The following is a 13839-nucleotide window of genomic DNA, read 5'->3' on the forward strand; positions in this document are numbered from 1 at the left end:
CCCCTTGATTGATGAGGGGTAGGATTGTTTGCAGCGTGGCCATTCTGAACTTCTGGTACAGAATAAATTTGTTCAGATTCCGAAGATCCATAAGATCTTAAGACCAGAAGATTGGTCTTAAGCCCCCATCCCTCTTGGGGACCAGGAAGTAGCGAGAGTAAAAACCGCCCGTCCTGGCCTCTGTCGGAACTCTCTCTATGGCTTGTTTCTGTAGGAGGTTGTTCACCTCCACCAGCAGAGGTGGGGAAGGGGGAGTGGTGATCACCACGGATTGGTTCGGAATCTGCACAAACTCCATCTTGTAGCCCTCTTCTATGATGGACAGAGCCCACCTGTCTGTAGAGATCAACTCCAAGGCAGATAGGAAAGGGCGAAGGCGGATAGATGTTGAAGTGGGGGCGATGACACGTGCCACAAGAAAGTCAAAGGCCCTGCTTCTGAGGGCGAGCACCCTTAGACTTGCCAGTAGCCTGAGAACCATAGCGGTTCCTGTTGTTGCCTGAGTACGATGGTCTGTCAGGCTGGGTGGAGCGAGGTCGCCATTGCTGTTCCGGCAAAAATTTTTGGAAAGGCTTCTTGGCCCACGGTTTGTGCCACTGCTTTGCCTTAGGAGCCCTTGAGGTGGCCTGCACGCCCAGATTCCTAGAGGTTTTCAGGCTCTTGTCGATTTCCTGCAGGGCACTGTCTGTGGTGGTGCTGAAGAGGCCGTCTCCCTCAAAGGGCAAGTCCTCGACAAAAGCCCTAGTGTCCTGCTGCAGGGCTGTTGATCTCAACCAGGAGTGCCGACGAATGCACACAGCGGACGTGATTGCCTTTGCCGACACGTCCACCATGTGCTTTGCTGCAGCCAATTGCTGCTTGGCTACAGCAAAGCCTTCTTTCTGCAGCTTCCTGGCAGCCTCCTTTTTGTCCTCACTCAGGGAAGAGAGAATAGGGGTGAGTTGTTCCCATACGGAGTACTGGTATCTAGCCATGCAAGCCGCATAATTAGATACCTTTACTCCCAGGGCCCCTGCAGAATAAACCTTTCTTCCCATATTGTCCAGCTTCTTTCCCTCCTTGTCAGGTAGGGATGAGTGGACCTTTCGTGCCTTGGATGAAGAAGAGACGATTACTGAGTTCAGTTTCGGATGGGTGAAAAGGAACTCAGCCCCCATCTCCTGGACCCTGTACATGTGGTCCAGCCTTCTGAATGACACTGGAGTTGAAGATGGTTTCTTCCAGGGCTCCTTCACTGCCTGTAGAATCACTTTGGTGACCAGCAAAGCAATTGCTGTGGATGTGTCCCTCTGCATAATGTCAAAGACATTATCATCCACGACGAGTTGTGGTTGCGTCACAGGCAGGGAGAGGGAGGTTGCCATCCTCTTCACTAGGTCGCCATAGGACTTCAGATCCTCCGATGGCGAAATCGGCAGATCTTCGGTCGTCTGCGAAGGCTCCAAAGCACCCTCCTGGGTGTCGGCACCGCTCTCAGAGTCCGATGAAGAAGACTCCCGGTGTTCAGAAAGGATCGGCGTCGATTCCCGGATCAGCGAGCGGATCGACGTCGATGGTCGCCGATGAGTCTCAGCCACTGATGTAGTGCACCTCTTCAGAGGGATCGATGCCAATGGTCTTTGGGAATGGTGCGACAGCCTCGACATACAGGATGCCTCGGACTGTTGATCCCATTCCGCAAACTCCCTTGGTGGATACCACTGATAAGGAGGGTACGGATACGGATAGGAGGGCGGCCATTGACGCTGCTTCCACGATGGTAGTGGTGGGAAACGGCGTGGTGCCATGGAGGGCTCTAGCTCCCGTCTGCCTCTGGATTCCATCGAGGGGGATGGCTCCATCGGTGCCAAAGCCTCCACTTCTGAGATCGACCCGCTCCTGCTGTGACGTCGCGACCCGGATGACGAGGATCGCTGGGTGAGGTCGATCTCCTGCTCGGACATCGAGAGACGGTGTTGTTGGGTACTGCCTCTCGATGCTGAAGGGCTATGGCACGGGGACGCCAAAATCTTCCTCGGCGGGGCAGTCGGTGCCGAAACGTCGTGCGATGGAGTGCGGGGCCTCTTCTGCTTCTCCTTGGGCTTCTTCAGGGCGGATGCTCGGGTCCCCGAGTCATCCCGACGCTTCTTAGCGGGCGTTTCCACTGATCCATCATGGGATCGTTTAGTGGAGGAGCCTTGCTCAGTCGGCATTTCGGTCACGACCGGGGTCACATCGGCCAATGTGACCGTCGGGGCCGGGGTGTCTACCATGGTCGATGCTGATGGGCCCATGCCGATCTTTGCGGGCGGAGTGCCGATTCGGTTAGAGCCGCCAAAAGCCGTGCCGCCCAGTTCTTCCTCGTTTGCTTGGAGAAGCAAAGGCAATGTGGGCAGGACTCCACACGGTGCACTTCACCCAAGCAGAGAAGACACAGAGAATGGCCGTCTGGGGGGGCAATCTTCTTCCCGCAGGAACGGCAACGTTTGAAAAACCCCCAGCAACTTTCCATAGACTCTAGTCGCTAAAAACCTGCTCAAAGTCCTCTGAGGGGAAAAAACTTTTGGGGAAAACAAACGAGGGAAAAGGCCCCGGAGGGCAGTCCGACAGACACACACATAAACTTTTTTTTTTAACTATCTAACTATCTACTCTAAGAAAACAACAAATGGGCTATATACAACGAGGAAAGGCAAAAACCAATATCTCACCGCCCGGGGACATGAAAGGTGAACCTCTCCGCGCAGCAGTCAGAAAGGAACTGGCGGGATCCCCGCGCTGGCACCGGTGAGCATGCGTACTGGGATGCCTGCGCATGCCCATTGGCGCCAAGCATGGAAAAATCCCGGGCTTTTCAGATACCGATTCGGGGATCGGCGCAGGCACTCTATCACATGGGTGTGAAGCACAGAGACCACGAAGAAGATTATCTAGTTACAGGTAAAGAACTTAATATTGCCAGTTTCCTTCAAAAAGAGCTGTTTGCTCATCAGAAACAAATACAGAAAAAGTTGCTTCTCAAGTCACTGCAAGCTAAATGACTTAACTGGATGCAAGAAATTGTTATGTTCTCTCTGAGAGGGAAATTCTGGCATATGTACACAGTACACCCATCCCCATCTTGCACATGTATACGTTTCCCTTCTTCCAGAAAAACTCTATTTCTAAAAATTATATCAGCGCAAACAATGTTCTTACAAACTGAAAGAAGTTACAGACCTGGGGATGTATTGGCACAGTCTTCACTCCATAACTGGAACCTTCTTTAACTAGCAAATGCCCTACTGCATTGGCAGGGGTGATTAACTGTTCTTGACTGTAAGATGAGATCTGATACTCTACAATCACATCTGCAAAGGTCCCAGCACACCGTGTTACATTAATCTGGATATGTCGGCTCAAGTCTTCCTCTACCAAAATTGACTGCTTTTCAGAATACAAGGCAAATACTCCATGGGGTTCATCATTTGCAAAAACAGTAAATTTAGATGTACTTTTCTCCCAGTCCACATCAGCTCCTCCTTCCACTGAAGTAAGCTGTATCATATAATTCTCATCTATTTCAGGAACATCATCAGGCAATAAGGGAATAACAATTTCAGATGTCCTCTGCTGATCAAGAATGATGACAGAGCCACTGGTTATGAGGAAATCATCTGTAGTATCAGAATCACTACTCAGTTCCCAGTGAACCTAGATTAAGTAAAGACTGTAAGCCAATATATTCAAAACCATATAAGACATTCACATTTATTTTATATATAATGCAGAGTCCATTTTAAAATAAAATTAATTATCCATAAAAATATGTATTTATTTACATTATCTAAACTCAGGTATTTTTGTAGCAGGAACTCATTTGCATATTAGGCCACACCCCTCTTATATAGCCAATCCTCCAAGAGCTTACAGGGCACTTATTATAGGAGTGTGTGGCCTAATATGCAAAGGAGTTCCTGCTACAAAAAAAGCCCTGTCTGTAGTGAAGTTTCTCACCGAAGGTGGATCACACAAAATAAATGAACACAATCAATAGGATGAGGCATTTAATAAAAAGTGTAATAGGACTATGATTACAGAAATCTGAAAGCATCAAGTATTCAATATAGTATATTAAAGAATGCAGAAAATGGTATTACATGAGTAGAAAGCAATGCAGTAAGAGCAGGGTAATATAGAGAAGAGATAAAAATAGATACACAGATATACAATACATAGATACTAAAACATCTCTCTCAAAGGTTGCTGGGGCCTCAGGATTCCTCCCCACCAGCAAGTCATTGTATGGTGCAAGTCATATACTGTACCAGAAGGCATTTTTCAAACATGCCCCTAGTATGGTACCTATTTCCTCAGCAACCAACAACAAAGTTGGGTAATCTGGTGAAGGAAAAACTCCTTTCATCAGGGGGGAATTTTCATTTAAGGGCGTACTTCCAACACCAAGTCACAATAACTTGTGCTATCAAACTGAGATTCAACAGGTCATCTAACTTCCAGATCTAGCAGGACCAACATTGCCTTATGATATTGGAAGGCCGGAGACAGCAAGCAACATGATTAGCTAGTAGAGAAAGATTTATCTACTGTTGCCTGGTGGGAATCACTAGAAGGTTGTATACCTTCTACTGCTGTCTCCATAACTAGACTCAAAAGATGATAAGAGAGTCATAGTTACTCCTTTATCTATAATCTTTTCCCCTGTCATTCTTCAAAACCATAAATCATCAATTTATCCTGGGAAATAAAAAGACCAGGAGTTTCCAGTTAGCAATAAATCTAGATAATGCTTTCCCCCCATCCCAGCAAGTTCCATCTTTACCAGCCATTCTTCTATTGTAGGTAATATTGAAGATTTCAATTTCTGAACATGTAATAATCTTGCCACCATTGGCATATACAAAAATAAACTTCCATGTGTTTTTTCTGTCTGTCCAATAATCCCAACATAAAAGCCTCTGGTTTTAGCTTTATATGAATCTTTAAAATCTTCTGAATTGCTGTGTGTATTTGTATCCATTTTTAAGCTTTTGTACACATCCACCACAAATGATAAAATGTCCCTTCTTGCTGTTCATATTTCCAACATTTGTTCAAAATATTTTTATACATTTTAACTAATTTCTCTGGAGACATATTACATCGATACATAATTTTGTAAAAATTCTCTTTTAAACTAATAATGTAAATTTAAGACCCTTTAGCCACATATTTTGCCAGTGTTCTAGTTGTAGAAGCTTGGAAGCTTTCCTGACCTCCTCAGGGAGGCCATTCCACAAAATGGAGGCCACTACAGTTGTTGGTCTTGCACATTTACAGGGTGACATCTGCAGAAGGCCTGATCAGATGAACAAAGTCATAGGAGAACAGGAAGTCCTGCAGATATGAGGAACCAAGGCCATGCAGGGCTTTGTATATGATAGCAAGTATCCTGAATTGTACCCAGTAACGGATGGGCAGCCAATGCAGAATAGCTGTAATATGCATGCTCCTGTCTCCTGATAATAACCAAACCATGGCAATCTGTACCAACTGAAGTCTTCAAGCTGACCAAGGGGAGACCCATATAGAGTACATTACAATAGTTAGTCTTCATATGCTGTGGCACTGATCCAGGGGGCCAGAACTACCAAGTCAAAGTAGGGGACTATCTTCCAGATTACACTAAGAATGCTTTATTTTGGTAGTTGTTTTAACCTCCTTCTCCAGTAGTGCTACTGAGTACTTTATAACCATTACAACTCTTAAACGAGCCAGCAAGGGTCAGCAAACAAACATATTTTTCCGAAGGACAAGTCAATTTATATGCCTTCTATTCTATATTGACAGCTCTGACTTTCAAAGAATTGAGATTGCCATGTTGTGAGCAACTAAGGACCAAGGAAAAATTACCGTGATGTTCCCTGTGGTACCTTGAATTCGCATTACAAAAAGCACAATGTTCAGTGGTCCTTCTGATTCTGATGGTTCTTTGTAGTATTTTGGGGATAATGATTCTGGAGTGAACTGCACAATCCCATTGGGATCACCAAATTTTTGAATCTAAAAAGAAACAAAACATGCAAAACCATAAAATAGCACATGGACCATGCCTAGTTTCCCTTCCTTGTGGGACAAAGAAAATTCAAACAATTCAAGTTGAAACTTGTGATATATTAATTTTGCTTTCACCACAAAACTAAGAATCATGGCACTAATTCTGCCAAGGGAACAATGAGCTTTTGTTTGCCTCCCCCATGCCACGTGGAAAAATTACATGTGAAAGTAAAAGGGAGCTTCAATAGCATTTTGTGGTATTACAAGTAGGGATGGGTATGAACTGAACCATGAAGCCATCCCAAATTTTACCCTGAACTTTTATGCCCTTTAAAGAAGTCTGTGGCAATTCATGGATGGAGTGGAAAGACATGGAAACAGCTGAGTGGTGGGGAGACACTCCCTACTGCTCAGCTGTTTCAGGCTGTCTTGTGTGGTCCTGTACTGTAAGACGAGCCCACCAGCCATTAGGTACAGCTGAGCCCCAATTAAAGCTGAATTTTTTGGCTTTTATTCAGGTGCCTTTTTATCAGTAGCCAAATCAGATTCTCTAATCTGCATTCAGCTCGGTTTATATTGCATTCACACTCCTACCCCCAGAACAGCCTCCCAGACCATGCGGCGCTTAGTGACCTTTGGGTGGGCAAGAGGTAGGGATTTTGTTTTGTTTCTTTGTGGCAGGAACTCCTTTGCATGTTAGACTACACTCCTCTGATGTAGCCAGTCCTCTGAAATGGTTCATGCATTGTGATCAAGCCCTTCTTATGGCCAAGAACAAGCTATTGGTTTTAACTCGTTTCCATTATCAAAAAGGCAATCAATTTGTCCCAGCCGCTTTGTGAATCTTTCGCACCACACTACTCCCTCAGCAACTTTATGGGATCCCTGTGTGGTTCCAATGTTTCAGCAAAAACGCTGAAAAACCACAGCTTCTTTTTTACAATGCATCCTGGGCATTACCAACTCAGTGTGTTATTTTACCCTGTGTGCCGAATTGGGTCTCCACACAGTAGAGTCTAGAATCTGGATTACCACAATCAAATACTGGCTCCACTTCCGCCCTGTAAGAAGAGCCCTGTAAGCTCTTAGAGGATTGGCTACATCGCGGGGGGGGGGGTGTAGCTTAATATGCAAAGGAGTTCCTGCTACAAAAAAAAAAAAAACCTGGCAAGAGGGAAAGATCCCGGAGTCATGTATTTTGGATCCAGCCCAATGTCTAATGTAAACCTAAGCAATGATCATGAGAACTGAATCAAGTACAAGTTTCTCAATATACTGAAAGGAGTTTATTTGTTTAAGGATATGCCTCCTTTTCAGTCATATGGATCCTCAAAGTTACCCATATATTTGAATTTAATTACATTTTTTAAAAAAAAACCTCCAGCAATTACAGTACTTTTTGCAGAGCAGGAAAGTGCTAGAAACCAAACAAAAATGAGATGCTTTACAATTAGTGCAATGCTGGCAGCCTTGGGATCTAGTTCTGTTTCTCCCTTTACAACGTTCAGCCTAATAATATAGGTCTCCTGAACTTCAACATCTTCAGGAGGATAAATTTCCAAGTTGATGCTTCTCAGACCTTCTTCTCCTTCTTCAAAATAGAAAGATCCATTCACTGGAGCACCAATGTCACTGTTTAGCGCAGGTAAAACTACCTCTGAGTTTGGTCCTAAAATGTTCCAATTAACCTGTCAATGACATAACATAAATGTAGCACTTGTTAGTATCATTATTTATTCATTTTATTAGATTTGTATTCCACCCTTCCTGCAAATGGGGTCTGGGCAGGTTCTATCAAATTAAAATGTAACAGTACAAATGAAATGTTATAAGTGGTACATATCCTCACAAGTGCTAACTGGATGAGGACTAAGGAAATCTGCAGTTGCATCTCTTGAATATTGGCAGATATATTTGAACTGAAGCCCTTCCATATACCAATCCATATTGAACTAGAAGAATTCTTCCTAAATCTTATTGGCTACACTGGACAAGAAATATATATATAAACTCTATATAAACACACAATCTGGTATGAAGGCTTCAATTAGGAAGGGATAACTTAATCACAAGTATATACACTGCTATCAAAGGAGTCCACAGCTACAAAAATAAATTGCAGAAGAAGGGGCATACCTGAGTATCTCCTATCAATCCTCCAGTTCTTTCCAGTATCAAGGACAGCGTCAATGACACATTAGGATTGGGAATAATTATTTGGCTTTGGTTGAGGAATCGGATAGTCCCATGTGGAGAGTCACTCTTAGCAATAATTATTTGGCTCACTAGATGGAGTCCAAGGACTGCTCCTCCACTGGCTCCTATCAGTTGGATTTCAAATTGCTCATCGTATTCCCTGTTCCAGAGACAGGAGAGAACACTGTGTTTTGCTGACAAACTTGACCTGTCCATTGAAGTATCATTATCACTGAAATCTAAAGGACCAGTAATTTGCTGCATAACATATTCAAGACTAATGCTGTAGACTAAAGCTAATGGAGTTAAAAGACAGTGCATAGTCCAAAATAACTGTAATTCCATATTTCCATATATATATATATATATATATATATATATGGAACAACCCTGTGATGTAGACTAGGAGATGACAGATAGATAGATAGATAGATAGATAGATAGATAGATAGATAGATAGATAGATAGATAGATAGATAGATAGATAGATAGATAGATAGATAGATAGATAGATAGATAGATAGATAGATAGATACTGGGTATGTTTCCTCAAGATCACTGGAAGATGTGCAGGATAAAAACAGAAATGTAAGGAATTATATTAATGGATACATGGACACAACATTTGGTTTCTTCAGGTGAGAAATTTACAAGAAAAAATTCTGAAAGCAAATAGGCAGACTTCAATAATAGTAATTTTCTATTTTGCACTCAGTTATTCCTACGCAGTTGAAACACAGATTACTTTTTTGAACAAAAGTAATGGGTATTCTCATACTTTGTGAATGCCTTACCCATTTTGTATAATCATAAATTCCAGTCAGTACTGCATTAAAAGCCTGAAGCAGAACCTTTGAATTATTATTGATTAGCAAATGCATAATTCAGTTAGTATTAATATAATCACCTTTCATCATCATCGATGATTAAAACTTTGATAAAACTCTGATTTTGGCCATGGTGAAAAGTTATTGAGTTATTTATAATACTAAAGTCAACACCATCAGGAAGAGCTGAAACACTTCTAGATATGAAATCTGCAGTCACATAACCATAATTCCCACGTCTTCGCACTATTGGAATCATTATCAACCCAACATCCTCTTCCACTAAAAAAAAAAAAGAAAAGAAAATATGTTACCACGGGTTTCCATACTATGCAGTTGTACATAATCACCTTATTAGCTACTTGAGTTTACATAGGAGATTTTCAGACAATTATCTATAAATGCATCACCAACACAAAATCATAATTTTGATGATATTACTGCATACATCTTGAAACTTAGTATTTGCTAGGGATATTCATACTATCCTATCAGAATAGATTTTGTAAATCAAATGTTGCTTCCCAACCATCAGACTGCTCTTTGGATTGAAACCTACTGATGAACAGTCTGAAGGCAGACTCACAACTTTTTGTGTGTTTTTAATTTTCCCCATTTCCTCCCAGAGTTCATGTTGACTGTGGGAGCTACAGAAAAGATTGCTTAAATGACTCAGAAAAGCACACAACTGTATGTAACAAAAACATTCAGAACATCCAGAAGAGCATATCTGGGTGTTGTAAAAAAGAAACAGAAAGATAGAGAAAAAAACAATTCAAAACTAAGTGCTCATCTTGATGCAGTCTGTTGTATTTCTGTGATTCTGAAGTGCACAGGAGCATTCTTCCATATCATAAGAAACACATTAGAAGAAACAAACTCCTAAACAATTAGCCTTGTGTGAGTCTAAACCCACTTTTAAAGTTTCAGATTTTGGCACAAAAAGAGCTTATTTTGAAGAGTTTCAAATTTTTGTTGTTTTTATGATACTAAAGGGCATTCTTGTTTGTACCATAAAAAAACAACACATAGAAATCCATTCAAAACTAATTTCTTGCATGCTGAAACTCAATGCTTTAGTACTACATTTTTAAGCAAAAAAAGTAGCTTTTGAAAGGGCTTTTATTATCTCACTGATGTTATTTCATGTGGCAATACCAAGGTACATTTTGCAGATGGGAGAAACAAGAACAAGCATTCTCTCTTTAATCCTTGTGTTCTACTCCCTGAGGTTCTGTGACGTTCAGTGGAAATTCAGTGAAGCAAAATATGTGTTAAAGATTGATCAAATCATAATCAATGTGGAAATGGAGTAATCTATTCATCCCTGCTGATCAGGTGGATTAGAAAAAAAATTACAGGAATTCACATATTTTTCTGTTTAATCTTCAATGTAAAAGCTGTTTTCCATTTATAATTTGATAGATCCAATAAAGACCTGGGTACACTCTGCCACTAACAGCACAAAAGGAAGAGAAGACAGTCAAATAATGCAAGTTGTCTAAGATCTAGAATCACTGTGACTATCAGTTAAAAGAAAGTGAGAAAGGCATAGGAAAACAATAGCACTTAACTGTAACTGTTGTTCATCTATGTCTTCTGCGCAGACACCCATTGGGACTTTGTGCAGGTTGTCCATGGATAGATTTCTACCCTAGGTAAAAAGCCCTCCAAGGGCACCCCTTCCTCCTCCAGGAAGACAGGTTGCTTACCTGTAACTGTAGATCTTCGAGTGGTCATCTGTGCATTCACACTCATTGGATAGAGCACCTGCGCCGATCCCCGAATCAGTATCTGAAAAGCCCGGGATTTTTTCCGCGCTCGGCGCCAATGGGCATGTGCAGGCGTCCCAGTACGCATGCTCACCGGCGCCAGTGCGGGGATCCCGCCAGTCCCTTCCTGACTGCTGGAAGCCCCTACTGGAGGGAGACCGTCAGCAGTGGGGAAGGAGGGCGGGTAGTGTGAATGCACAGATGACCACTCGAAGATCTACAGTTACAGGTAAGCAACCCGTCTATCTTCTTCGTGGTCTCTGTGCTTCACACTCATGGGAGATTAGCAAGCAAGACATACCTGGAGGCGGGAAGACGGTCAACCGGAAGAAACAGCTTGCAACACCGCAGTTCCCAACCGGGTCCTCTGCTGAGCATGCACGTCCAGCGCGTAATGCTTCATAAAGACATGCGGAGAAGACCAGGTGGCAGCCTTGCAAACGTCAGTCAGGGACACGCCTTTCAGGAACGCCATTGACGTCGCCATTGCCCTCGTAGAGTGTCCGCGAATAGGCCCAGGTAACGGCTTCTTTGCCAACAAATAACAGAGTTTAATAGTCTCAGTGAGCCATTTTGAGAGCCTCTGAGACGAAATCCTGGAACCTAACTTGGGGGCAGCGTATGAAACAAAAAGCTGCTTGTCCTTACAAAAACTCTTTGAACGGTTCAAATAAGACAATAAAGCACGCTTTATGTCCAAAGCATGCAACCTACGTTCCTCATCCGAGGAAGGCGTAGGGTAAAAAGTGGACAACCAAACTTCTAAGTTGAGGTGGAACTGAGAGACCACCTTAGGAAGAAAAGTAATGTCAGGAGCTAGGGAAACTCCAGCCTCTCGAAAAACAAGGTAGGGATAATCACAACGCATCGCCGTGAGCTCCCCTACATGACGTGCTGATGTGACAGCAACCAAAAATGCAGTTTTCCATGATAGGAGCTGCAAAGAGCACGTGGCCATCGGCTCAAAAGAGTGACGAGTTAGTTTGTCCAGCACCAAAGTTAAGTCCCACAACTGCGGGAGTGATCTTGATGGTGGATGCAGCCTAAACAAACCCCTCAAAAACTTCTTAGAGTGAGGGTGCACAAAAACAGAATATCCCTCCACCGGATTGTGAAAAGCAGATATTGCTGCCAAATACACCTTAATGGAGGAGACAACAAGGCCAGCATCCATGAGGGATAACAGAAAATCAAAAATCATCGACAATCCCACCCTGCTGGGTGAAACTGAAGGGTTAACTAAGAACTGAATGAACTTCCGCCACTTCCTGTCATAGGAAGCGCGGGTGGAGGGTTTCCTACTGTTCATGAGGACTTGCTGTACTCTGTCAGAGAGCCCCAAGGGTCGATGAGCCACGCTGTCAGCTTCAGGTGGGGCACATTGTGATGGAGTACGTGACCACCCTGGGCTGACAGGTCAGAAGCTGGTAGAAGACAGGAAACTGTTAGAAGACCCCCCTTGACAGTTGGAGCAGGATCGAGAACCAGTTCTGGTGAGGCTACCAGGGAGTCACCAGGATGCAACATGGTCTCTCTCTTGCTATCTTGTTGACCACCTTCGTCAACAATGGCAGAGGTGGAAACATGTAGAGGAACTGACCTTCCCAAGGAAACAGAAGGCCGTCTCCCAGTGACACTGGATCCGCTCCCCCTCTGGAACAGAACAGAGGACACTTCTTGTTCTCGGCTGTGGCGAAGACATCCAGCTGTGGGTACCCCCAAAGCTGGAATACAGGCTGGAGAAAGCGCCACTGCAGTTCCCACTCGTATGGAGAAGCCGCACCCCTGCTGAGGGAGTCTGCCTGCATACTGAAGACCCCAGGAAGATGCACAGCCTTCACAAAGATGTCGTATTGTAGACACTCTGACCAGAGGTCCATCGCCAATGCGCAGAGCCGACGAGAGACTGTCCCTCCCTGCCTATTGATGTAGCACAGGGCAGTGGTATTGTCAGTTAGTAGTGCTAAGATCTTCCCTGCCACCAACGGGTGGAAAGAGCGCAGGGCAAAATGAACTGCCAGCAGTTCTAGGTAATTTATGTGGCATTGAGTCAGTTTTGGCGGCCAAGGGCCCCCCACACACAGACCTTCCATGTGGGCCCCCCAACCCCACAAAGAAGCATCTGTTGTGATAGTCACAGTGGGAGTCGGGAGATGAAAGGGAGCTCCCTGACAGATGTTGTTCTCTGACTCCCACCATTGTAGCGTCTGAAGAGTCACGGATGGGATGACGAACTTCTTTTGAGGTGAGTCTCTGAGTGCTCAAAACTGGCGAAGAAACCACAGTTGTAGGCCTCTCATCCTCAGTTTCACAAAAAGTAGCACACTTGTCGTCGCCGCCATCAGCCCCAGCATCCACTGCAGCTGCTGCGCTGTGCCCCACTTTCGCCTCTGTAGAAGTTGCACCAGACTGATAATGTCCCTCGCTCTTTGCGGAGGCAGGTATGCGCGATGTAGGTTCGTATCCAGCAAGGCCCCTATGAACTGCACTGCCCGTGACGGAGTAAGGTGAGATATCTCCAAATTGACCTGCAACCCCAAGGTGTCGAGAAGACGTAGAGTGATGGCAATGTGTGTTGACAAACTTTCCTTCGACTCCTCCACAAGGAGCCAGTCGTCTATATATGGAAAAACAACAACTCCCTGGAGACGGAGATGGGCAGCCAAAATGCTCATCATTTTCGTAAGCACCCGAGGTGCAGGGGACAGGCCGAACGGAAGAGCCTTGAACTGGAAGTGTTGAGAACCCACTGCAAACTGAAGGAAACATCTGAATGCCGGATGGATGCTGACATGGAAGTAGGTATCCTTGAGGTCCAGGGTCGCCATCCAGTCCCCTTGGTTGATGAGCGGCAGGATAGTTTGCAGAGTGGACATTCTGAACTTCTGGTACAGAATAAATTTCTTCAGATTCCGAAGATCAATGATTGGCCTTAAACCCCTGTCCCGCTTGGGGACCAGAAAGTAACGAGAGTAAAAACCTCCCGTCCTGGCCTCCATCGGAACTCTCTCTATGGCTTGTTTCTGTGG

The 13839-nt window shown here is 44.2% G+C and overlaps 1 protein-coding gene across 3 annotated transcripts in view; it reads right to left on the minus strand.

Annotated features, from left to right (window-relative positions):
- The window catches only part of ADGRV1 (adhesion G protein-coupled receptor V1), a 556327-nt gene that overhangs the window by 321917 nt on the left and 220571 nt on the right, over positions 1 to 13839 (minus strand). For 2 of the 3 annotated variants that reach the window (XM_060235701.1, XM_060235700.1), the window contains 5 exons: positions 9119 to 9320; positions 8152 to 8371; positions 7464 to 7703; positions 5872 to 6021; positions 3199 to 3672 (listed from right to left, as the gene is read on the minus strand). In XM_060235701.1, coding sequence (XP_060091684.1) covers positions 3199 to 3672; positions 5872 to 6021; positions 7464 to 7703; positions 8152 to 8371; positions 9119 to 9320 — 1286 coding nt within the window. The remainder of the gene's footprint in view (positions 1 to 3198; positions 3673 to 5871; positions 6022 to 7463; positions 7704 to 8151; positions 8372 to 9118; positions 9321 to 13839) is intronic. The other variant, XM_060235702.1, reaches the window with a different exon arrangement.

Source organism: Heteronotia binoei, chromosome 4 (assembly GCF_032191835.1).
Source record: "Heteronotia binoei isolate CCM8104 ecotype False Entrance Well chromosome 4, APGP_CSIRO_Hbin_v1, whole genome shotgun sequence".
Classification (NCBI taxonomy): Eukaryota; Metazoa; Chordata; class Lepidosauria; order Squamata; family Gekkonidae; genus Heteronotia; species Heteronotia binoei.